Source organism: Ochotona princeps, chromosome 14 (genome assembly GCF_030435755.1).
Source record: "Ochotona princeps isolate mOchPri1 chromosome 14, mOchPri1.hap1, whole genome shotgun sequence".
Lineage (NCBI taxonomy): Eukaryota > Metazoa > Chordata > Mammalia > Lagomorpha > Ochotonidae > Ochotona > Ochotona princeps.
In genome coordinates this window covers 52,508,130-52,535,372 of record NC_080845.1, presented here as the reverse complement: position 1 = coordinate 52,535,372, position 27,243 = coordinate 52,508,130, and the positions used below count along the sequence as shown (strand labels likewise).

The 27,243-nt window shown below is 36.0% G+C and overlaps 1 protein-coding gene across 17 annotated transcripts in view; it reads right to left on the bottom strand.

The window, feature by feature from the left end:
• Positions 1-27,243, bottom strand: part of PTPRD (protein tyrosine phosphatase receptor type D) — a 1,483,320-nt gene that overhangs the window by 161,804 nt on the left and 1,294,273 nt on the right. For 13 of the 17 annotated variants that reach the window (XM_058672196.1, XM_058672195.1, XM_058672202.1 and 10 more), the window contains 8 exons: positions 26,278-26,466; positions 22,610-22,720; positions 18,936-19,205; positions 14,580-15,161; positions 7,194-7,327; positions 4,540-4,684; positions 1,185-1,490; positions 99-292 (listed from right to left, as the gene is read on the bottom strand). In XM_058672196.1, coding sequence (XP_058528179.1) covers positions 99-292; positions 1,185-1,490; positions 4,540-4,684; positions 7,194-7,327; positions 14,580-15,161; positions 18,936-19,205; positions 22,610-22,720; positions 26,278-26,466 — 1,931 coding nt within the window. The remainder of the gene's footprint in view (positions 1-98; positions 293-1,184; positions 1,491-4,539; positions 4,685-7,193; positions 7,328-14,579; positions 15,162-18,935; positions 19,206-22,609; positions 22,721-26,277; positions 26,467-27,243) is intronic. The other 4 variants (XM_058672206.1, XM_058672208.1, XM_058672207.1 and 1 more) reach the window with 1 other exon arrangement.

The window sequence follows — 27,243 nt, the reverse complement described above, 5'->3', positions numbered from 1 at the left end:
TAAAAAAAAATTACAAAAATACTAAGAATAGGGCTCATTTAAAGCATCAGACTTCAGATCAGCAATATAAAGACAATGAGAGGACTTTAGAATCTTACCTGTGCGTCAGCCAGCATCACGTCCTTCAGCATGGGCTGGCCTTTGGGCTCACCGTTTTCCATCCTCACATAATGCACCTGGTATCCTCTGATCTGGCCATGCTGTTTGTTGGGCACAGGTGAGCGCCATGTGACTTTAACAGATGTTGAGTTGACAGCCTCTACCTCGACTTTGCGAGGAGGACCACTAGGAACTGGAACAACATCATCGGATAAAAGAAAATTATAGGCACTTGTCCCACCCAGTCAGAGCATTTTCTTTATTCATTTTTTTTTCTTTTTTGAAAAAAGTGGGTAGACCCACTCTATGTTTCCTTTGAAGAATACAAACATTTTCAACCAATGAAAATGTGCAACCACTTGATCTACCATTTAAGAAAAGATCAAAAAACATGATCGATGCAAAAAAAAAATGGAAGAAAAAAAGAGTATCAGAGAAATAGAAAAACATGTAAAAAATGTACAAAAGCCAAGGAAGATGCTTTGAGGATCAAAGCATTAAAGCACAGAGGTAAAACACTGAAATAATAACAAAAACGGATTGTTGATTGCTGTGTGTTTTTTAAAGATTTCTTTCTAATAGCAGAATAAAAAGGTTCTTGATTATATAGATTATCTTCTTTTCTCCCCTTCATAGTAAAGGCATTCCATATAACAGATCCCAAAAATTGAACGTGGAGCATCAGTGTCTCTGAAATATGCAAGACAAAAAAGGCAACAAGAAAATAAGAAGACAGTTTGGTAAGATTAACTTCAAAAAGGTAAAAGAAGTGAGTACAAAAACTCCAAGAAAAGCACAGAAGTCTTTAGGTGCGAATACAAAGAAGGACTGGATTGCAAGATCATAGAAGCAAAGTGTTCTGCTAAATCAAGCAAATTGTTGCATTGAGAATAAATAAATAAATAAGTTTAAAATGTCCACGTTGCAGTAAAGACAGGTCTTTGGTAAAAAAAAATACTGAAGAACAGCAATGTTGGGTAAAAAAAAAAATGAGCAGAGAAAAATTAATTACTGTTAGCCTATCAAAAGACAGCAGACCAAGGTTGTGTCAGAGGGTGCAAACTGACGTAGTGGAGGCAACATACCATCTTCATCGGTCCGAACCAACACGGACATGCTCTCAGGGCCAGGGCCGACATCTGTGTGGGCCGTCACAGTGATCCGGTACTCAGTCCATTTTTCCAGCTGTTCCAAAAGGTATCTGGTAGTGTCTGAAGGAATTCCCAAAATCTCATGAGGCTTGTCATCTTCCCCGTCCACGGCAGTATACTTGATCGTGTATTCGGTGATAATGCCATTCTGTTTTTCCACTGGTGGAGGTTTCCAACTTACCAAAATACTAGTGGAACTTGGGCTGGTGCAACTAATGTCTTGCGGAGGAGCTGACGGCTCTTATTTTGGTAGTGAGTTTAAGGAGGATTTGAGTGAAAGGACAGGAGTGGTTGGAAACAAAAATGATAAAAGAAAAGGCAAAAAATAAATAAACGAACAATAAGGGCAACAAAATGAAAATAAGGCTTTGAAATTTAAATTTTTAAGGACACAATTTTATGTACCTTGGCTTAGTAATATGAATTAACAAAAAATGAATAAATGGCCAACATAATGTTAAATAATGGATGGGGGGAACATGTGAACATGAAACCTTGAGAAAATAGAGCCTCAAATAAAATCACCTACCTGCAAATTTAAATTCTTCTCCTAAACCAACACCTCTGTATTTCCCATTACATCTAAACTGTGCAGTTTCAAAAAAAGCTTCAAATAGTTATTATTTTTTTTTTTGAAACTTGGTAATCTGATGACTCTTCACCAATGTCATTCCAAGCCTTCACTTCTACATTCTACAAAGAGCACCACTCACCCACAGGACTCATTTGCTAGATGCCTTTCTACCAGATCAAAATAAAAACAAAATCCAACAAACATAAAAGGGTTCAGTCTACATGAAAAAGACAATGAGTCTGCCTGACCAGTTTTAATGAAAAGTGTTCTGCTACCATTGATCCCAGCCCAAGCACGGTGAGCATGCAGAATCATTAAAGGATGAGGATGCACAGTCCAAGATTTACCTACCCGAGGGGAATGTCAGGCTTGTTGATTCTGACTGTAACTTGTACTTACCCTACGTCAGCTTTCAGCTTTCTATTATAACTCTTCTTGAGACACCATTGCTAGTGAAGAATTAAATCCCACCAGCAAATTTTGGTAAAATTAATAATGATCATCTATCTCTTACAGAATGTCAATAACACAGCCATTAAAAAGAACTGTTTAAAAGAAAACCCAAGTCCCATTCAGAAAAGATATTACTTATGTGCAAAATTTCATTCATTTTGTACATACAAAGTCGGCTTTATATAAACATTAACTGGCAAAGTTTCTCACTGCCCATTCTAAAGTAAACTGATCACTTTCTAAGCAATTACTTCCCATCAAACAAAGCACACGGTTATTTGTAAGATAAATGAAACCAACACAGTTATTGTTATATATTGTTTATAAAGATATTCTATGTTCCTAAAAAGAGAACAACTGAGATAAGAAACAAATACAAACACATAAATACACAAATGCACAATTAAGATATTAAATAGGATGGAAGGAATGAAAGCCATTTTAATTTTCCTATTTGAACCTGCAGTTTGGGGTTTCATAAAAATTTGTGTCTTAATTTTATGGATTTCCAGCTGTAGCCATTTGTTCAGAACATACTGATCTTTTTAAATTTACATTCCTTGGGTTCACCATTAAAGGAAGTCAAAATGAAAAGCTGACAAAAAAGAAATCCTTTTAGGGAAGCCTTGAAAATTCAGAATAAGATTTGCAAAATCACTACAGTATTATTTTTATTGATTTTGACTAGAGGTTCTTACATCCCAAATTATAAAATGATTTTATATGCATTATTGTTATTCATAACAAATTGAATTGTTTATGTACCAGCAAGGACTTGTTTGGAGTTCTTTTTACCATGCTGATTTCATGTTCAGTCAACTGCTACCTTCAGATCTCCTATTCTCTGAGAACACATGCAACACTATTTGAAACTTTCCCTTTTTGGAAATGAAGTATAGAAAAGCTTTTGATGTGGTCATAAAAAGTCTATTTCCTATCTATGTCTAAATGCAATAAAAGGCGAAATTTGAAATATAATATTAATTAAATGCTGACTTTTAAGAAATCATCTTCCATAATGGTATTTATTAGCCTATGTGGAATTCAAAGCAGACATAAAGCCTGCATTTATTCTCATAATTCCATTTTAAATAAAAGGGAGTTTTAAGGCATAAGCTATAATCACAAATGGAATAACAGAATACTAACATTTTTCATATGAAGAATCTGTTTTTAATTATGATGCTAGAGTATAAATTTTGTCAGCAGAAACGAAAGAATTTCAATTTTTTATATGAAGTGAAATGAAGAAAGAACTACTTATATGGAAGACAATTGATATTTTTAAAATGTAAATTTTCATGTATGCTGATAGCTCTAATTATGCGGCTAACACAACAGCCTCCTAACAAAAATCACCGAGTTTATATTATACATTTTTTCTGTATATTATGTCAACAAGCTGAGGTAATGTATCACACACACAAAAAAAAACTCTTAAAAAACTGCAGAAAACTCTTCAATCTAAATTTGTTTACAGGCTAATTGTAAACACCAGCTAATAAAGAACAATTCATAGAATCACTGGTCATAAATGTCTAATAAAAAATCTCTATATAATAGTTTTTGCAAAAAAAAGGGGCCCTGGGCATAGCAGAAGCACATTTTGGTGAATGAAACTTTGATTAAGGGTAGCAGTCCAAAGGCAAACACTGTACCTGAGACAACAAAATAACATTTATGATTGCATACGTGCTAGTGACTATTCCACTAATCCTAAATTATCCAGGTAAGTTTTTCTATGAAGGGTCCAAATTGCCACAGGGAATATCTGCAGGGCTAGTAACAAAGCAGTTACAACAGCAGAGCTCTTCTTTGAGGGAGAACCGGTGAAATAATGACGTCAGCAAAATTAAAGCATATCTTTTAAAAAGCTCAATGTTTTATTTTTCCTACCTCTTTAGCTTGCTAAACCTTCCTGTAATTTGCAGTGCTTAACTTGAATTTTGCTTTGCATTCTTATCATTCAAATGGGGTGCGATCTAACCCTCTTATTTCACTTGTGAATGTCTACTAAGTTCTCCATAAGCCTTTCAACTTACACTCCATTTAGGCTCTATTACTTGAACTAAGATTGAAAACACCATAGATCATGGTTGCCCTCTAATTTCCCAGTTTAGATATTAAGAAGCGTAGAAATTTCTGCTTATTATCTGAGCAGTTGTGTTTGTTGGTGGGGATAGAAGCCAGCAACATTTCCTAGTAACTGAAGGTTGGAGGTTGGGGGAGGCAGAAAGTCAGAAAGCAAAGAGAGACACCTACTTGACTGCATGGTCCTAGCTGATATTTCAGCTGTAGAAGCACCCAGGCCTTGAGGGGAACGAGCAGACAGACGGAAGTAGTACAAGTTGTTTGGTTTCAGACCTTGCAGCCTATAAGATGTTCCTGGCTCAATGGTAATTCGTTGCTATGAGTAATGAGAGAAGGTGGTAATCTTCGTTAGGGTTCATACAAGCATTTTTTAAAACCACGGTGTCTGTACCATTAGATTTCTGTTATCAGGAGTATAAAGTCATCAAAATGATTTAAAAAAAAGAATCTATTGAGTGTTTCAAGGACTCTACTAAGGGATTTATATGATGAAATTACAAGAGTTTGAAAGGCAATTTTCTACAAGAGATATGATAACTGGAGTAAGTCAAGCTGGAGGGCTTTCCCATTTTTATATAGTTACTCAAAAGCTTCAGCTAACATGGAGACACGGAGGCTTAAACACATGTGTTTTTGCCATGACATGGGTCACAGCAGAAACTGACTCCTGTTCTTGACAGCAGAATATGCTCAAATTTCCCAAATCGATTGGTTATACATGTAGCTCATCTACCATGGCTATTTGAAATCATACAGAACATAAGACAAATTACTACCAGCAGTCGCAACAACAACTGAAGTTATAGAGTATGGGGGATGTTGCTTTGCCAGCCAATTCCAGATGGAACAAAAATCAAATGTAAGTCACTGATGAAGGGAGGATAATATGAACAAAACAGTATCATTACTAAGACTGATTTGCAATTATTCTAAGTCTTTCTCAGTGCTTCTTTGTGAAGACAGAATCCACAACTAAAAAAATAATGAATTTTCTATAGCATTTAACAAGGCAAGGGCATTCTAAAATAAACTTTCTGTAAGTGACTGCTTCTAATGCTCACTTCGTGACTTTTCACTTTAACCACAATATAGCTTTCTATCGATAATCAATCTTGTATGTTACCCTGTAGTAAATACTGAAATATAAAGACACATGTAATCTAATAATGGCATACACTTAAGAATTTTAATACAAACAGTACTTGATATTTCCACAAAATCAGTCAAGGGAAATTCAAATATAAAATTAGAGGAAGCATCTGTAGGGTGTTTTGGCTTGCACACACAAAAACTTTCAGAAACTGTGCATACACCAATCAAAAAGTGTCTCCAAAGAAAGCAACTATAAAGCCCACTGGGAGGGCCAACCTGCTCATGCCCATACCGTTCCCAACAGACTGCCATCTCTTTCCACTCTCTACATTTTTTAGTATAGTTTGCTATGAAGACTTAAAATAATTTAATGTTGATTTATGCTTTAGGAAAAGCAGCAATAGCTCAAGTTATTACATGAGAACTGCAATGGCACAGCTTTTTTTCAATTATGTGGTTTGTGTGTACTTAGTATACACAGGTTGCATTCCTTCGGTCTAAAAGCATTCTAGTGAAATTTTGATCTTTAGAAATTCTGCTCAATTCAAACAGATCTAATAAAACACTAGTTTACAATAACATGCTAACTTATTATAGCAGTAAAAACCATGTAATATGGGTAATTGATAATTGTTCATTTCATGTGAAAATTCTCAAAAAAGATATGCCCTATTAGAACTTAAGAACTGTTGTGCATTCTGGAGATAATTTTTAGGTCAAGGATACAGATATACAATAAAATGACTTTGTAGACAGACTTTTGAAATACAGTTTTTCTAACTCTTTTGTCCTACTATTCTCAATCAGTTTCTATAATTCTAAAGAAAACATGTTCACTACCAAGAGATATTTCCATTTTGAAATGCTTGACGCTACTTACTATCAATTCTTACAGTATTTTTCACAAGGCACACAGAAGGCAGCAGAAACTAACAGTTAAAAATACAGGTTCTGGAATCTGCCAACCAAAATTTAAATCACAGATCTCAAGATAAATATTATGAAGCCTTGGGCAAACTATTTAGCTTTTTTTTTTTTTTTTTGGTGTGTGCTTCCATTTAATTATATGTAAAATGAATTTGAAAGAGAGGCTAACTCATCTCACTCTTACAAGGATAAATGCACGTGTATTCCCTTCAACACCTCTCATAAGTGTTCATTATACTGATACTTGTTTTAGTAGCTCTCAGTAATTTTCATGCATTCTAAATCTACTGCCAGTTCACTTTCAAAGGATATTCAACTTTATATTTAGTCACAATCATATCAAATAATTTTTCGCATGCAAAAAGAACCAAACATTTGTCACAGGACATCTTTCTCTGAAAGCAAGCTGAACAACTCATTTAACCAAGGATCTTAATCAGCAGATACAGCTGATTTAGCTTGTTCTTCCCCAGTAACTTAAGTATTTCAATGAAGAAAAGATAAAGGAGGCTCCTGGGATATGCATTCTTCTAATATTCTTTTAACATTCAACACTATAAAGCCTAGAAACCTGATCCTAGAAGCAACAGGGAACATTAAAAAAGATGCTTCTGATATTCAAATAGGAGAAATAATTGGTTTTCTCCAAACTTTCCATCGGGAGAAATCTGGAGCTTTTTGGTTCAAAGCCTCTTCTTATGAGTTGATCTTCCCTGGCAAGGTGTTCTACAGAAATGTGTGAGTACATAGAAGTAAAGTGGCATCGTAAGCCAAAGGATGATTTTGAAACTGAGAAGTCGTCTTACCTCCTCTCCATGCTCCCCATCTTTGTACACAAGTTCATAGCTGGCAATGGTATCAGAACGTGGAGCTGTCCAAGACAGCAAAATGCTTGTTTCAGACTCAGGTTCCGCCTTGAAGTTTAATGGCTGCCCTGGTACTAAAAACAGGAGGGAAAGAAATGAACCCATCACACCATGAACAGTTATGAATATGAGCTCATGTGTACCTGCTTAATGAAAAAGCAAATCAGCCAAAAACAAAGTCCCATATTTTGTTCAAGTTAAGTTCTGTGCACAGCCCATTTTCCCATATGCACGGAGGCAAGAATAATGTCTTAAACATCACCCTTGTTCTTGAGTAGTTTAACATCTATATGACATATATTGGGAAATAAGTACAAAATTTACTAGTCTCTGGGTTCAATTTTAAGGATAGAACATTATTTATTTCATAATACTGTTATTCATAGTAAATGTGATGACATATGTAAGACACTTGGAATATTGCCTTAACTGTAACAAGTACAAAATAAATTTGTAGCTGAATAAGAACTTTCTATCACTAGATGTAATATGCAAAATTATAAAATCTCTTCTAGAATGAACAAAAACGAAATCACTTATCTTTCCTTTCTAAACAGCCTTCATTTTGTCAAGAGAAACAAATGGAAGAAAGCCTCTATAATTTACAAATAATTACTTGCAATATCTACATTACCTTAAATTATCTAAAGCAGTAGACCCGATGCAAATATAATTTTGTCCCTAGTGGCATGGAGTGAAAACACTATGCAAATTAACAAGCTTACAGAATATTCTTACTATCAGAAACAAAATAACTTAACATGAATATATCATGTTAGTCACATAAACCATGAAACAGGAAAGTTAACAGCTGTCTACCAAATGTAAAGACTGGAAAGTCTCTTTTAAAACACTTTACTCTCAATGCTGTTTCGCGGATCAGGCTTAATAACCTAAACTGACTCACAACTAACTCCACCAGCTGTCATCTATCCATTCACACAAGACTGATGTATTCAAAGTGTTTAGTCTGATCTTACAGTGTTCCAGGCCAGTGTCTAATCTGACTGGCAGGTGTCCATGCCTTGCTGGTGTTAAATACTTGAACACTGCCCTTGATAGTATAGCATGTCCCTACTGTATGTCATATTTATCAAGTTAAAATAGTAGTAATAATTATACCAAAGGGCAGAAGAACATATGAAAGTGTTTTTTTTTAGAAATTCGTGATAAGAAATCTGAAAGACATACTAAAAATGTAATTTTCAGCTAACTTAAGTAATTGTGGAGGCATCAATTTCACAGGAAAAGCGGATGTTGGAAAATTAAAAAGTATGTTTTTTATAGACATCTATCTGTATTATGGCTAAAATAAAGCCTCTTTCCTAAAATGAATTCTAATATCCCTAATGGTCACTTCGTCCTTTTGCCTGGTTTGTCAACTTTGTGTGTTGGCCTGGGTGGCGGGGGGTAGGAGTGGACATTAAAATGACAGTATGCATTTCTGGATTGATGCTTAAATCCACAAGTAATCAATGCTTCACATTGTATTTGCTTTCATATATTCTCTCTCTTCTCTCTCTCTCTCTCTCTCTCTCTCTCTCTCTCTCTCATAACAGACCTTGAAATTTTATTTGTTGCCTCCAGGTTTTTTTTTTCTAACAATGTATTCTCTTTCCCCTTCAATTCCTATCATGTGCAGTGACTAGCATATTCATTTAAGTGGAGAGGCAAAGACCAAAGAATACAAAAGATCAAGGAACAAAAGAAAGAGAAACAGGAGAACAAAAAAAAAAAACACAAAGCAAATGAAAAACCCATTACTTTTGAAAAAGGAAATAAGCATTGGCAGGCATTATACTAGAACCTGAGAATGATCAGACAGATAGGAGAATTAAGATTGGATTCTATTATTAATACGATGAAAGGGTTTGTTAACCTAAAAATAGCACACACACACACACATCCATGTACAGTCATTTATTTTTCTCTAGTTCAGTTCATTTCATCCTCTCAATTCACATGAGTCTGGGAAAGAACATCTGTGCTAACTTCTGATGAATCTAGTCAAATCAAAATTCTAAACAATTTTGTCAAAAGGTAGAAGCATTAGGCCAGACATTTGGCGTAGAAGTTATAGTATCACTTAGGGTGAATTTATTTTAAAAAGATCTATTTTTTATTGGAAAGGTAGATCTGAACAGAGAATGGGAGACAAAGCGATCTTCCAACCACTATTGCACTCCCCAGGTGGCCGCAACTGCCAGAGCTGAGTTGATCTGAATCCAGAAACCTCTTCTGAGTCTCCCACCTGGGTGCAGGATCCTAAGGTTTTGGGCCACCATCCTTGGCTGCTTTCCAAGACCATAAGCATGGAGCTGGATAGGAAATTGTACAGTAGGGAAACGAACCAAACCAGCACTCATATGGGATGACTTCAAATCACATTATAGTTAATACGAATTCTGAGTAGGAGTCCTGCTCTGCTTCCCATTCCTGGTAACAAACATACTGGGACACAGCTCAAGTGTGTGCCTCCCTGCTACCCACATGGGGGACCAGCAGGAAGCTCCATGCTTCCCATTTTAGCACAGCCTAGTTTTAGCTATGGCAAACAACTAGGCAACATTCAAACCAGAGCCTCATTTTTCTTTAGCAGCACAGCTTCGTTTGATTTTCTAATGATTCTTGGGACTTTTAAGAATTTCTTGCTCCTACTGTTGATTTAAATAAGCAAGTCAAAGTCTCAGGGTGCTCTGTTTTGTTGTTCATTTCCAAAACAGGTGCTGACTAGACAATTAGATGGTAAGTTTCTCATGTAATACATAGAGCATTCTGTTATATACATACATACATATATATATGGTAAATGCATATAATTCTTCATCTTTCAAAGTCCCATTTGGTGAAAAGCATATTCATATAAATCATTACACTTTCTTCAACAATCCACTAAATTAGAGGGCATTAATTTAGAAGGCAGAAAGACGTTCTAAAGCAACTTCCAAAAGGCTTTTAAAGCAATATCAGAAACAAAATTAGAATTTAAGTTTCAGAATGACTCTAGCTAACATGATTGTCAATCAATATTTATAGTGCTGTATCATGTTACAGATATATGCTGTTAAATCTCATTATCAGTTTCAATTATCCATTTAAAAATATAGTTAATTTATATTCTTATTATAATTACACTTATGATAATATGCCTTTTTGCTTTCTAAATATGTTTTCCAACAATGGAGTATGTGTAACACAATATAAATATGAGGGTACTTTTAAAAGTCATTGACAATAGAAAGAATTAAAAGATGTCATTTCAAATATACTTCCATCTTCAACTTAAACTATTCGCAAGCGATTATAATAACAGAATTTGCAAGGGTTATGGCAAAATTTGAAAAATAAACCTACATTTCTAGAAATGGACATCTTAACCACTCTTTGTATATTCAAAACTATCGACAGTTTACTTAATACAGGAAATGGCACCAACTTTCATAGTCAATGAAAAATATTCTTTTGATTAACTGTAGAACAGGTTACATTTTAACTTTCTGTATTGCGAGAAATATAAATTTACATAAAAGTACTATTGCTATCACTCTGTGTGACTCATCTTGGATATTACCTAAGATGATGGTTTTCACCATATTATCAAACACTATTATTTTAAACAAAAAGATGAATGTCATGGAAGTTAAAGATAATTAAATGAAATCAGCATTTCATACTCAAAGACATTAAAATATACCTTTCTCTGTATATATACCTAAAAGATAGTTAAATACATACAGAGGTCAAATTGCAGTAAATTCACAATTTAAATTCTGTATAAACTCTTTACAGAATATTTCACAATGGCTTAAGACTCTGACTAGCAATGAGTCAGCAATAAGTAAAAAGGTACAGCTCAACATTAATTATATCAGAACTAACTTCATTGTATTTGGCAGGTGTCCACCAAAATCAAATGGCTTTGGTTAATTAAGCTTATAGAATACACCCAATCACTCTGGGATTTTCTTAGCCTATTGATGTTGGTAGGCATAAGGCATTATGTCATTATATATCTTCCAATCAATGGGCATGAAAATTGCAACTATTAAGAAAGATTCTTGGATATATCTTCAGGCAAAAAGAATCAGAAATGAAAATAACTATGCTAATACATTCCGGAATCAGATAAATTCACCTGTCCACAATAATATGACCACCAGAGTTACGGTTCAGGGTTACATTATGTCAACTGGTAGTACAGGAAATCACAATAAGTTCTATTTATTTAAGTACTACCTCTATATTTTTCAGTAAATTGTGACTGAAGGCATTGGTGTCTACCATTAATATTTTAATATTCACACATTATTATTCATGTTAATGAAATAAATCTACATACATTTGAATATTTGTTTACATACATCTATCTTATTCCCAATACATCTTATTCCCTAAAATCTCATAAATCCTGGAAACCTGTGTGAGAATTCTGCCATAAAATGAATCAGGACATTTCTATTTGGTTTGATAAATTGTTTATAAAATATTTTATAATTCATAAAGTGCTTGGCTATTATTACCACAAGAGTAAGAGGACATGTTACAAAAGCCTGAATTTTAAAATACTACAAACACACATCAGAAAGGAACACTGAATATTTGATAAAATTATGAACCAAATCATAATTATGGCCAGACCAAAATCTGTAGTCAGAAAGTGTTAAAGTCATGATACAAACCCACTCACCTAAGTGTACCCTACTGCCTCTCCTGGGCACCTCTTTGGCCACTTCTTTATATTCCTCATTAATACTTCTCAAGCATCAACTGCATAAGTTCTGTGCTCAGTACTAGAAATGTAGATCCAAGTGGCCACAGTCCTTCCCTCAAGGCTATTCTATTCTGCATTTTATGAATAAATATGATAAAATCCAGAATTCTCTTGATTTTTTAAGGATTTACATGTGCTAGCTGAATTTAGATTTGGGTAATATTTCCTTAGCCGGAATTTCTCATCAGTAGAAAATAAATAGACAAAACATATATTTTTATATTTAGGTTGAGAGATTAGAGTTTTCTTTGAATTCTTATTAACATAAAGTACTTATTTTATGTGACCTATGGGTGTGATTTCATGAAGGCAGTAACACTACCCTTATTCATTCTCTGCCCCTAACTTTGTTTAGTATGATAATACTTTATGAAGCATTTATTTTTTTCAATTTTTCAGATTAATTTTGTTTTTTATATCTAAATATTTTAACGTGGTTTTATATTGGGACACTACAAAAACTAGCCTAAATACTTCAGAAGAAAATTATAATAATCATTAAATAAACATATAAACAAATGACACACTGTGTTTTCTCTCTTTCCAAAAGCATTAAACTGTCATATCAAATTAATCCTAAAGGTAATAGTAGCTGCAAGTATTCAGTGCCCTTGCATTTAAATTTTGATTTTTCATTTACTAACTTCATGCTCCAAGACGAAATCTTAAATCTTTCCACTTTTCTGTTTGAATATAAATGTACAAATAGCAACTGGAATAATGCCCAGCTTACCCACTTAAATTGTGAGAATTAATAACAGCTCATAGCATAGTATCTGACACTTGTTAGTTCCTGTTTTGGTTTTATCAGATTTGTTAAGCATTAACATGTGTTTCGATGCTTTGGAACTTATAAACTTACTTAAACAACTATTTATGCAGGACTTTGTTAGAAGGAAAAAAATAACCAATTAACTCTGTAACATGGCTATTTGGTTAGTATTAAGGATGAGAAATGTGGAGTTCCGAAAGATGTAACCTAACGTTACAATAGTAGCTTGTTCAGACACTGATCATGCTTTTCTAAGATGAAGGCTTTAAAAGGCATTACCAGTGAAAAATTAAGAAACTCAAACTTTCTCATCATCCTTCCATGATTGAGATGCTGCTAGGATATTATCACTCAAAAAAGTCTCCTAACGTTTGAAAATGCTTTTAGTCAAGAAAAAATGGAACAAGTTTTACAGATTTCTGCATTTCCCAATGAGACGGTTTCATGGCAAAAGTATTCAAAAGTGTTTTTATTTACATTAACAAATCAAATAAGTAACGAGAACTGGAGATGCCAAATAGGAAAGATATATATGTGTTTTATAGTACGACTGTGTTGCAATATATATTTTTATAGTTAGCATTCATAGAATACCGCAGAAGAATTAGTAAATCCACAAACAGTCCAGGGAGAACCAAATAATAGTATGAAAATGAAATAAAGGCAAGTGAACTGTAAATATTCCCTGAGCTTTCCAAGCAATGAAGACAATTAAGTCCGTGTACAGAATGAGAGCATTCATACAGCCATGATACAGAAACACACACACACACACACACACACACACACACAGAGTCAGTGGTGCAATGAAAAACAGATGCATAGAAATTTAAATGGATATGGCATCTAGCTCTGACACTTGAAGAAATTCATTAATTTATTGCTGGGATTAGCCATGAGTTACATCTATGGATATAGATACTGATGCCAATACTACAGGTTTTAGGTAGAGTCAAAACAAGCCAGTGATATGATGCTCTGACACTCTGATTCAAGTTGAAGAACTTCCAGTACAAATAGGCAAACAAATAATGCTGAGATGCTCGAGAATAACTACAGAAAATACCTTCTACTTCATATTCCCAGCTAAGGTGAAACTGATGTCTTTGGATCAAAGACAAAAGGAGTTTGACACACTTTTGTGAAAATAAAAGCACTAGAAGATTAAGCTTTTCTTCATAAAGATGTTTGGTTTCTGCTCTAGCACCTAGGAAAACACATGAGTCAGGAACCAATGGTCTTGTTGTCCACTGAGGATACCAAAGGGAAATACAAATCAAAGAGATTTACAATGTATTTATTTTTAGCAACTAATTTTCTAGGAAATAAAATCCATTCAAATATTTAAGACTGACAAAGCATTACTTGTAACTTTATTCTTAAATCATGAAATCCTATAAAAATTAAATATTAGCAGATTAGCTAAGTCATGAGTGCAAAAAAAACAAAAACAAAAACAAAAAAACCATGGTTTTTCCACCATGGTTTTTCTTTTCTCAAAATGGTATGAGAAGTAGGAATACACCCACCCTAAGCAATGAAGTCTTTTGCACAGATTACTAAAAAGCTACAAAATGCATTCCCCTGTTGAAAATTGGTTAATGTTTCATTTGTTCTTGCATGCTACCTCTCTGATAGATATCTTACACAACGCTTCATTCTGAAAACTTACAGCTCAAAATGAAAACCCATGCTACCTTTATCGTTTTTGTCTGCTCATTTCACTGCTGAATAACAAAACTCATCACTCCAGTTCAACACTCCCATCTTGAAGCTAACTTACCTCCTGTCTGAGTGATGACCTGTATGTCACTTGAGAGAGGACCATCTCCAATTGAGGTAAAAGCCAGGACTTTGACAGAATACGTTTTCTGGGGCACCAGGTTGCCAATAGTGGTGATTTGGCTGTCAGCTACATTGTGTTTCATCCAGTTGTTGACATGTTGAGTGGGATCCATGGTGTAATAGACTCTGTATCCTTGGATCTGACCATTTGGCTCCTCAGGTTCTTTCCACTGTACCAAAATGGTGGTCGAACTCAACATGCGTGCCTGGACATCCCGTGGGGCACTGGACGGTGCTTGCTCTGAGGTTTGTGTTAATACAGGCTCACTGGGAGGTCCGCGCCCAATGTTATTCACAGCAACAACCCTGAATTCATAATCCGAGTAGGGACTCAACCCAGCCACACTGTAACGTGTGGTGGCCACCCCATCAATTTCCTTGTAAGGTTCCTCAGAATTTTTAGGTTTATGCTGAATGATGTAATAAGAGACTGGCTCGGGGTTCCCAGAGTCCCATGTCAGTGTGATGCTTGTAGCTGTGCTCTCGGTCACTACAGGCGTTCCTGGAGGTTTGGGTAAGGCTGCGGCAGAAAAAAAGTATGAAAATCACACATCACCTCTGATGTTACAACTGATAATCTGCTATTGGAGATTAAATTAAATGGAACTATATCAAAGACAGTTGTCAAATACTACAGTAAAACATACACTGGAGACATAAATTTCACTGCACTAGAAAGTTCTGGTAATATACTTTAAGTGTCATATTCAAATCCGCCACTTACTGAGCCAACCTGAATGGATTCCTTAACCTCAGTTTAAATTTTCTCAGGTGAAAAATCAGAAAAACGGCCTTACTCAGGTTGTATCCCATGGTTGGGTAGCAGTATTTCATTGTGGTGTGTTGTGAAGATTTATGAGTTAATCTAGCCATGCTTTTACAATATAAGCAGGCATTCTCAAGAAAACCAAAACTAGTTGCAGCTAATAACATTATCACAGAAAATTTGGCAGATTCGATGCTTCTTTCAAAAAATAACTAACTTAACCAAAAACCAATAGACATTGGTAAGAACAAAATTAGGAACACACTGAAGTACAATTAAATAGCTAGAACAGTCATGTTCTCCCATGGTAAAGGTAATGTTGCTAAAAATTTTTAATAATCTAACCATAAATTTTAGTTGACAAATATTGATAACTTCAAACCAGTTTTTTCTTAATGTGCAAAAACACTGATGGAACTAAATTAAATCACATGTACATGTCAGTTATAAAGTATTTTATTGCAATCATATGAAAAATCCTACACTCAATGTCAGAAATAGCTGATTCTAACTACCTGACTTACAGGTATATCAGCTGATCTGTTTAAGAATATCAATGATTTCCTTACACCCAAAGAAAACAATTCAAAATGTTACTAATAAACAATACATACCTTCTAACTTCACACCTTCATGTTTGAGTGCCTCCCTTTGGACAAGTTCCAAAAGGCAGGAATAATAGCATATTGGCTGACTTTGCAGAGAATATCCAGTAGGTAGCACTCACTCAGTGGGTCCCTTTGTTATCCCTGTTTCCATCTCATTACAACCACAGAATGACAGCTTTTCAACAGCAAAACGTATATTTCTTACTTAAATGAAAGAGCTAGAATCCATTCTCCAATCTCCTCACTCTCCTCTATCTGTTCTTTTTCTTTTCATTTATTTATTGCCTTTAAGCTGCATCCTTACATTTTATTTGCTTTTAAGGTGGGAAGGATAAGGAAATAGCATGCCCCAGGAAAACAAAGCTAAGAAGGTGAACAGGATCCCTGCTTTTGAATTCTTGAGGGCCTTCAGCTAACCTTCAAATATTTAAAACTGAAATGGTTATTATGAAAACAAGAGTATTTCAATATTTGCATATTTCTCTAAGAACTATATAATGATAATATTTGGCCAAGGGAATTTACTGAAAATAATTAAAAGGCATTTGTTCAAATATTCTAGCCTGACATTTTTCAAGGCAATGGGTGATCCAGATTTCCCCTGCATGTCAAGGCAAATATAAACTCTGCTAATTAAAGTTGTGTTTACTGATATTTAGCTGACATTGTTAGTTTGGATAAATCACAATTACAACACTGTGTAGGCTTTCTTCTGGAGTACATGGATAAAAATACGCTTATTATTTTAAGGATATACAATATGACACTTTTAAATTAACTATGGACAACATGTATTTTTGTTCTTGGGTGACATTATTTTCCTTTAATAGATTTATTTATTTATTTATTTTTTTGGAAGACAGAGTTAGTGAGAGAGAAAGAAAGAGCTCTGGAATATGCTGGTTCATACCCCTAATGATATGCAAAGCCTCGGATCTGGCCAGGCTTAAGCCAGAAACCAGGCAGTTCTTCCAGGTTTCCCATGTGGGTACAGGGGCGCTAGCAGTTGAGCCATCCTCTGTTGTTCTCCCAGGCACACTAGCAAGGAGCTGGATCTAAAGGAGAGCCGCAGCCAGCACTACAGGTGTCAGCTTGACTCTATTCCACAGTGCCAGCCGCCATTACTGGTTTTATATTATGTGCTGCTTATTCTTAAGATCACACCTCCTGCATTAAAGAGAATAATCTGCGTTTATTTTTCAATACTTCTAGAAAATTTTACAATGCCTTCAGGATGACTTAATTCACAAAGTTTTCCTGATATTTACAAATACTGGTATTCCTACATCTTTGCATGCTTATTTATTTAAAAATATTCACTTAATATATTTAATACTTTGTTGTGTGCTTATGTAGTACATTTTTATCAAACACAGTGCTTGTCAGGTATTCAGCTAAGCAAACTGAAAGACAGCATTATTGAATGGAATGGTAGGTACTTGCATTTTCAGTTTTCAGGGCAGGGCCCAGCACATATTTGGGCATTTATCACTAGCCAATTTTTTCTCAACTCTATTTTACTTTGTTTTACTTTATTTTCAGGGATTTCATGCATTTAAAAAAGAAACACTCAATTTTTTTTATGTTACTCTGAAGATTTTGAACTAAAAGAATCCAGTTAGCATTAGTCCTTCCATACCAGTTAGTCATGTCTAGGATTTCTGATCCTGTTTGGCTACAGCCCAGTCCTGCTTTCTTGTGAAATATTTTGACAAATATTCCTACTTAGAATGCCAGTGCTTTTAAAGAAAGACCAGTGCCTAGACACGTATTTAATGGTTAATGGTCTGCCCATTTAATGCTTTCCCTATAAACAATAGCAGTGAAGTGGCATTTCTTTCTTGGACTATAAGAAAGGGGATTATCTGCTTAAACTCTGTGACACTTCACAAACTTAACCACACAGATTTGACCCTTAGGTTTTCAAAATGCATATAACAGCAAGAAAGTAAGGGAGATGGAATTACTTACAAATGGAGGGTATGTATATGCCAAAGTCAGCTTTTACATCTACTCCTACTTAAAAAAAAAAAAAACTTTAATGATAGCCTTTTCTTCATCTTCCTGATACTGATCTACACTGATGCCATTTCTACGTTTTTTTCTCCTCCAAATAAAATCTGCCTATTTTCGAGGAAAGGAATGTATGGATATTTGTTGTTGTCTGTGTGTTTTTTTTTTCTCTCTCTCTGATTTGAAAAACTGGAAAAGATACTTGTGACTCAGCAAGCAAAATGTGAGCAGGTCTTCGTTATATGATGCCAGGAAACAGTTCTATTAGATGTGGTGATGTTCTGACTCAGAAAGTGCTCTTATTCTTTTTGTTTTTGTTTTCCATTTCGTCCCCACCTCATTCCTCCTTCCCTTTTAGAATTCCCTCCATCTCCCCCTCCCTCTGTGCCACTCCTGATGATCCCACCCCCACAGCCCTCCTGGTCCCATAGTGATCACATCCTCCCCTTCAGTGTTCCACTCCTTCCCTCCCTTCTCACTTGAGGATCCCATTCTGCTTAACCTCCCCCTTAACCTTGTCTTGCTCCTGGGGACTCTGCTCTGCTCCTCCCCCATTCACTGGAATGACTTTGTTCTTAGATATTCATAGCAGTCGACAGAAGTGCAAATTTGTCTTAAGATTTTCAAGACGACCCAGACACAAAATGGAGATACATTAATCAAGGGTGAGTAGATAATGACAACTGTTACATGTAAGTGGTTGTGTTAAACAGATGCTTCATGTACTACTTGTTTTGTAACTTAGTTGAAACAAAAAGAGAGAGAAAAAATAGTACCATAGATATATGATTAAGCTATGTTCATTGAAAACACAAAATGATGAACTTATTTATTTTAGAATTCTGAGGATAGACATGCTATGTCATTAATCAAGTGGCGTGAATACACCCAGTTCCCTAGAGCATACCTTTGACAGTGATCTGTGCTATTGCTTCAATGACACCCAGGGTCGACATAGCAACACAGGTGTAATTTGCTGACTGTCTTACATCATTCAGTTCTAAGACATTTCGTCCTATTGGCATATCATCTTCAGGTGTCAGATCTTCTGCCCCCAACATCCACTTCACATAAGGCATAGGTGACCCCACAGCCACGCAGGTGATATTAACACTTCCACCTGGCATGATTTCATGATTAGTGGGTGGGATAGAAAATCTTGGTGGAACACGGCGAACTATAACAAAACACAAAAAAGATAATAACATATACAAGCCAAGAAAACTGAGCTTATGAAACACATGACATGCACTGTACAGACACAGTTAAACAACTGAAACATACTGCAGAATTTCCAAAAACAAAACATGAAGAAAATCTGTGGATAATACAGACCATACAAGTATGGAGTGTGTATACACAGAAGAAATTATTTAGTTTAGTCACTGGCATCTTAAACACATTCATACAAGAGTTGATTCAGACCTATAAGGGCCCCACACACACAAAAAAATCAATCTACGAACCAACAATACACAAACATCATGCAGAAGATAAACACAAAAACATATACATGTATGCTTATAGCAATGATTCCATGCATGCATATATATGCATGGAAAGTCATCAGTCTGTTTAAGTCAAGTATCAAAACCAACTTCAGTGCTGTGCACTTCCAGTTGATGTGAACGTATGTGTGACAACCACTTGATTGCATCCCAGTCCTCAGAAGCATCAACCAGAATGTACTGAAAGAGCAATTTATTTGCTTTCAGGTTCAGAGTGGATGCAGCCTCAAGAGCTCACACTAACAGTGGAACAAATACAGAAACATACACATATACCGATTTACAGTCATTGAGGAAGAAACAACCAAACACCAACAGAGAAACTGGATTGGGTCATGCGAAGCATGCGCAAGATGGAATCTCAAGGCCCGTGCTAAGGATTATGGGACCACGGCTGGAATCTAAGACAACAGCATCCGAAGGGATAACGAGGGCATAGAACTAAGCACAAAGGGGGGAAGTAAAGTATAGTGCTTGAGACAAGTTTAGAGGATTGCAGGGTTGGAAGCTGGGATATTTTAGACTAAGTGGAGTAGCTTAACGCAAGAAAGAAATGCAAATTTTGAAGGGAGCTGGGTACTGCACACTCAGGATTCCATTAGGTTCACATCTAGAGTAAAACAACATAAACGACAACAATCTAGTATGAGGCTCTTTACGACCACATTCAAACTGAAGGCCATCCATTCGGAAACACACAGTAGACATGACATTCAGAGAAGAGATCATATTAAGACAAAGTAACACAGAAGAAATTACCAAGCGATTACAGTTCAGTGTTCCTGCTTCAGAAAAACTGCAGGCTTATGTGTGTTTACATACACATGTCTTGGTTATGGTACAAGGAAAGGGTCAGAAATCAGTGGGATTCATCTTGGCTTTTATTGTGAAAACATTAAACCATGAGAATTTCAGATCAACAGGGTCATCTTTTAGAAGCAAACATTCAATATAGATGATCAACTGATTTAAAAATCATAGACTAAAAGTCACACAACTTCATAACCTTAAGAAGAAGATAAGTAAGTAATTCTATCTGCAAACATTTGGGCTGCACTGAAGATTCAGATAAACCTCCGTTGAATTGAGAGGGCTTGCTGCAATGGCCTCATGGGAGAATGACAGTTATAGGAGAAGGAGAGAGAGAGAGCTAAGCATGCCTCCTGCAGCCAATTCACAGAGGTTACACAAAGCAAGCAGGAGCCAGTGTAGACTCTGAGGTGTCAAAGAACATGTTGAGAAAAATGGAGGAGAGTTTAGTCTTCATGCTTGGGATTAGGGGAACAATTATAAAAAATCATTCTATGGGCAGCAGGCATCTTTTATAAGACAGGAATTAAAGGAGTGGGAAGGGTGGAGTGGGAGATGGGAAGAGTAGAGCAAGAGGAAAGCAGGAACACTGATCAAGTTCACTGGGCCTTAGAGAGTTAAGTATTACCAGTTACCATGCACCCGGCTACATTCTCTCCCATCATGCACCACGACTAGACAACACCAGCAAGCACCGGAAGCCATGGCCAGAGCATTCTCTGCTAAAACATACCATTAACCAAAAGAAGACCACAATGCAGCTACATTCATTTCATTTGTATTCTTTGTTATTGGTTTAATTAATAGTTTTGTAAGGTGGGTAAAAAGTAAAAAACACACCAACCTTCTCGCAGCTCTGAGGGATGTAGGGGGTTTGATGCAGAACACAATGAAATGAGGAAAGGAGAAAAACAAGGGAAACACAGAGAGAGTAAAAAGGCCATATCAAGGCTTTCAACTGCTACTTGAACATCGTATTTGCTCTCATTTGTCTTCCTATCTCACTTGTAACGTTAACAATACCTCAGAGACTAACGCGGTATTAGAAACAATAGCTAGCATCATTTTGAAATTTTCCATGGAGGAACGTCCACATGCCTCATGCAGCCAAGGAGGTCACCATTGTGAGAAATGGGATCCACGGGCTTGCAAAGAATTTAAGAAAGAAATGACATTGGTCACTCTCCCCGCACCCACCCAGACTCCATCGAAAAAGACAGGACAGGAAAAAAATCATCCCCAGGGAAACAGTTACTTCTAACAAAAATTTCAAAATCAAGCTAGATATTTTCTTAAGGGAAGCCCATCCTATTGTCACGAAAAGTCCTCATGCTATTTTATCTATTCCACCCCCACCTCCATCTTTTGTGGTTATTCACAGACAAGAAAAGCAGGAATTATCCTGTTTTCAGTGGACAAAACGCTACAGGATCTGGCTTTAAGAACTGCACGCAGGAGGAAGCACTTCTCTCTAGTAGAAATGAAAGGTGCTGCCATTCATAGACTCAGAATGTATTCAATTCTATTATTTTAAGAGAAAACATAAATGCATCCTCATAGTTCATTGATCCATGGACAACTAATATTATTTTTATAAATACAGTCTGTGTTCTATGGCAATCAAGATCATTTCAGTAATTTAATAACTTCAATGTATGCAAATATGTGCATGCATATTTAAACTATATAACTATATGCGTATGTGTTTACATACATATATGTGACAGTATATTATGAAACGAAGAAAATATCAAAAGATGCAAGAAAATACATCTGTGCTAACTGCATTTAGCCTCCTGTTTTTAAACAGTGACTTTATCCTAACAGCTCGGTAGCAGTGGTCATAAAGACACGGACACATCAATGCCTGGAGTTGTACAGAAAACTGATTAGTAGCACACCGAGCACTTATTTCAGGGTTTGGTAAGAGAACAGAAGAGAACAGCAGAGTAAGGAAGAAAGAGGTAACTTTCCAACAAATGCAGGCATAGTTCAAACAATGCAGTAAAAGAGAAACCAAAATGTGAAAATGCAAATATACTTACAAACTTCAGCCTCTGGTTAGATTATAGTGTCAAGTGTTTTCTTTCGTTTAAAACAGTGTATTTAAATATGTAAATTCTATTCTTATTCACTGGTTCAGCTACCATAGCTCTCATGAAATCATCATTTTTAAATCACGGACATAACATGGACCCTGCGGGTGTCTCAACTCCCCCTGAGCCTGAATGAGGAAGTGATGGCAGGGCTATGACATTCCTACCTCTGACATATAAATTGGCAGGGGCAGAATAACGAGTGCCCGCGCTGTTGGTGGCAACACACTCATATTTTCCTTGGTCAGATTCTTCACTCTGTTCGATCTGAAGGGCTCCTGTATGGATATAAAATATATTGCCAGAGAGATGGTCAGAGAAGGCTTTTACAGTTCAGAAAGCAAAGCCTCTTAACAATATGAAAAGCCCTGTAAAGCGAAGGTCCGCTCAACGTCGATTCAACCTCTTGCTAAGGTGCACAGACAGAAAATGATGCGATGAGAAAAACATATAGAGATTATTTATTTTTACATCAGCAATGCTAGCATAAGAAAACAATATCTTTTCCCAAGCAATATTTTTAGTCATAATTAACACTCTTATCTCCTAGACTAATAAAATGAAGATGGGTGAGACTGCTTCAAGGAAGTATGGCTTTTAAATAAAACAAAAGATTAATTTTTTTTTCATTTTGTTTTGTTCCATTTTGGTATCAAAAGTGGCGCAAAAGATAGATCACATTCAAAAAAAGCCACGCTGGGTTTTCAAGAAAGTCTTCTCCAGTAGAAAGCCAAAAATACGCAGCGAGTACAAAAAGGCTGCACAAAGTGGAAAAATGAAAATTAGTCATTAGCAATTATCAAAATATTACGGTAAGAAGCAAAATTCCCTTAAGACATGCAGACTTTTAAGAAAAGAAAGACAGTTTGCCACGACTTACAATCATTTGTTACATTTGCTGAAAAACAAAGAGCAGTTGAATTAGAAGCTTTAAAAAAGTTCAAAAGCATGGCCTATGTCAGCCAGGAAGAGTCAATCAACCACTGCATGAGGACCTCAGGTTGGATCCCCTAAGACACCCAACCAAATCCACCAGTGGGATTAGCAGTGCGGTGTCACAAAACCCCAAGAAAAATACAAAAGAAGATTTACAAAAGCAACGAACATTGAGTCAAAGGATGAAAAACCAGCAATACCACATACCACCAAGAATAGTGAGCACCTTTCGTTTCGATAGCCGGAGGACAGAAGATCCCCAAATCCCGAGACGAGTAATCCAAGAAAAAAAGAAATGGGGGAAAAAAGCATTGCTGTCAGACCGCAGGCGAGTGGGATCAGGTGGAAAGGGGAGTCATTCTTTGACTTTTAAGACAAGTAAGAGAAAAAAAAAGCACTGAAGAATAAAAGCAAAAACCTTTTGAAAGATAAAGACAAAAAAAGCAGTTGGTCCAGGCTGTCCCGTGCATGTCTGCCACTGTTCTCCGGACCACCTCGGCTTTGGTCCGGAACAAGAACAGCTAAGGAAGAAAAAAAATGATCTTTTTTTTTCTCCAGTCGGACAAAAAAAAAGGAAAAAGAAGAAAAAACAAAAAGAGAAAAAGGAAAAAGGAAGAAGAAGAAAAGAAAAAAAAAAGAGGGACAGATGGTACGCTGTGACTGGTCTGGGTCCAAAGACCTGGATATGCTTTCTTTGAAGCATATCACAACTGAAATAATTATTTTTGTAAAGAAAGAAATGAACAAAACAAAGAGGAAAAGAAAAAGGAAAGGAAAGTCCACAATATGAGAGTCACCGATCATAACCAAACAGTACAAAGGAAAAAAAAAAAAAGTCAAGTCGATGGACATCATTGGAATGATTTTGAAAACGGGACAAAGATGAGAGGGATGAAAGGACAGAAAGAATGAGTAAGATCATTCTGTGAACGTTAGTTCAGCACTCTTACCTCTTATTGGTGTACCACCTGGGTGGATAATATGAATGCAAATAAGATTAGAAAGAAGAAGCATTAGTACGAGAAGAAGGAGGCTAGGGCTGGGGAGAAGAATTAAATTAGATTTACAGAATTCAATAAGGTCTTAAAAGAAACTTGAATTACTATACTGGCAAAACAGGAATATATTAGATCGTATTATCAGATCATAAAAGCAAGTCGTATTATAGCACAGAGGGCAAGGACCACAATAGGCAGCATTGCCTTCCTCAGAGAAGCAACTGAGTTCTTAGGTCTGGGGTCACATAAGGTTAGCATGATAGCATAAGCCTCACACCTTTTCATGAATAAGAACTACACAGTACTTTGTAAAGACATCGTTTAGGAAAATACTGGCTAATCTATTTAAGTATATATATAGATATGCATATATATATACTGTTAAAGGAAATACTAAGCAATAATTAGAAATAAACACTGTTGACTTTCTATGCTACATTCGTGTGCTAGAATTTGTGTACTATTTTATTTTTCTATTACAGTGTTCTTATGATAACATTCTGTGGAGGTGTACGTGTGCGCCACTACAGAAATCTGGTGTCTACACTGACAGTTAGTAAAATGCATGCCATGCATTTTATTAATAATAATAGTAATAATAATAATCATATTCTGAATATGGAAATTAGTGGGGGTGAAGTGCGCTTCAGAACTAAGCACTTACCAATAGATTCTGGAGATTTAAATACGGAGAGAAGAAAGACAGCATAAAAATATTATTATATTCCTTATAATTTGGTACAAATTTTTCAGAGTTAAAGCTTTATATACTAAATTATCTATGTTACATGTGAATACTTAATTCTTTATTTACAGAAACAGAATGCTCATCTACACAGATCTGCTGACAACAAGCAAAAAGGCAGTTAACAAGACGCTTTCACATCACAGGACAGGTCAAAGGCTGAGAATTCTGGGAAGACAGGCAGTTCAACGACTTAGAATTCTATAGCAATATTACGACCAAAGTCAAAACAAACAGCTTATTAGTACATGTCCCTACGAAATTACCTAGGGACAGACTCTACAACTTACGATATCTCGAATTATCTCTACTTTTCATCTAAAAAGAGCAAAGGAATAAACTTGGGAAGGGGGGAGGAAGGGAGAGAAGGGCAGAGGAAAAGAGCAGAGCAAAAGTTGGAGTCTACACCCAAAGCAGACTTCTGTGGATCCAGTCATCAGAGGGTTCAAAGCCTTCAGTGTGGGCGCACACTACTGTGGCTAGTGTGTGGAAAATGTTCACTCACCATGGTATTGTAAGAGGATTAATAAGCACCCCCCTCCTTTCATTGGTGACTTTGTGAAGGACTTCTTGAAAAACACAACTGGTTACTCGTGAGATAACACTTCTGTGTTTTATGTTTTAGTGAAAAGAAAGCAGATGTGCCCAAACTTACTAAACTTTCATACTCTGATGAGCGCAAATGTAGAAAAGATAGCAGAAAATACACTTTAACAAAATGGAATCATTTTAGTGTTTAATATGAACATTTTGGTTTTTTTTAAACGGATATAACCATTGGAACTCCTTGCAAGTTTTGAATGAAGTCCAATGTTGAAATAAATTTGTCTCAAAAGAAAACAGAGAAAGAGAAAGAAAGAGGAGAAAATGGATCCATCAAATACTGCAGAAAAGCAGTAAATTAAAATATCTTTGACAATACAGTCACAGCAGTGAGCGATGTGGATTAAACAGAAGCTGCAACGTTCAAAGAGGGGAAGGAAACAGACTATGACATCACAGACAGGGACAACACATTAAATAACAGAGAGAGAAAAGAGGGAGAAAAAATCAATACCTAAAATAAATAAATAAATAAAATATTAAGTAAAAAAAATTAGAGAGAAAGATTAAACAAAATTCTCTAAGAGTTAGTGGAAATGAAACAAGACCCTACCTGATCGTAGCTGCTTAATACGACCATTGTTGTTGCTTGTGTCGACCGGTAAGAAATCTTTAAACCAGGTGATTTCTGGATCCGGATTGCCACTGGCGGCACAAAGCATGGTGGCGGTGCGTGTACGCTCTACCACCTTCAACTGTGGGCCCATGTCAATGGTAGGGAAGCCCCTGGGAATCTGATCCTCTGCAAGACAAAAGGGGACATCAACAGGTCAGACACAACAGAAATTCTGCCTTAGTTAAAAATCTGATTGAAGCACCATCCGCCCTGGAATATAAGGCAAAATTGCAAGGTTGTTGCTAACTGCGGGATTGGGCAGTCTGTGTTTGAGGCCACAGTCCACTACACAGATTAGCTGGCATGATACAGGAGAAACAATCACTGAGTATCAGCAGGAAGCTCTGCCTTCAAGTAGGTCTATAGGTTTGAATTGAGCCTGCCAGGTTGTGCAAAGGAACAAAAGGATGTTAGAAATGTAGTGAAATTACTAGTTTTGGGCTGGACACAAGAAAATTTCCAATGTGAGAAAAGCAGGGGGTCCCAGTAGTGTTTGCACAGAAAGCAAACAAGCATGGTAGCTAGAAACCAGGCAAAACAATTGACATACACAGCTAGCATATTTGTCTTGTGTATCTTAAGCAATCACATACAGTTTGCTCTACTTATCCATGGGTTCTGCATTGATGGATGGAAAGTACTACAACTGTGAACTGAAAAATACATGAAAAGATTGCATGTCTAGTACGTATGTGCAGATTTTTTAAAGTCATGACCCATGGTACAATGTCAGAGAACAACCACAAGTATGTATCAGAGAGTTCATGGAGAAATTGGAGTAAGATATACTTAATTCAATTTTTTTAAAAAAAGACATTTACTGTTTTTATTGGAAAGACAGAGTAACAGAGAGAAGAAGAGAGGGAGACAAAAATCTTGTTTGTTGGGTCACTCCTTAAGTGG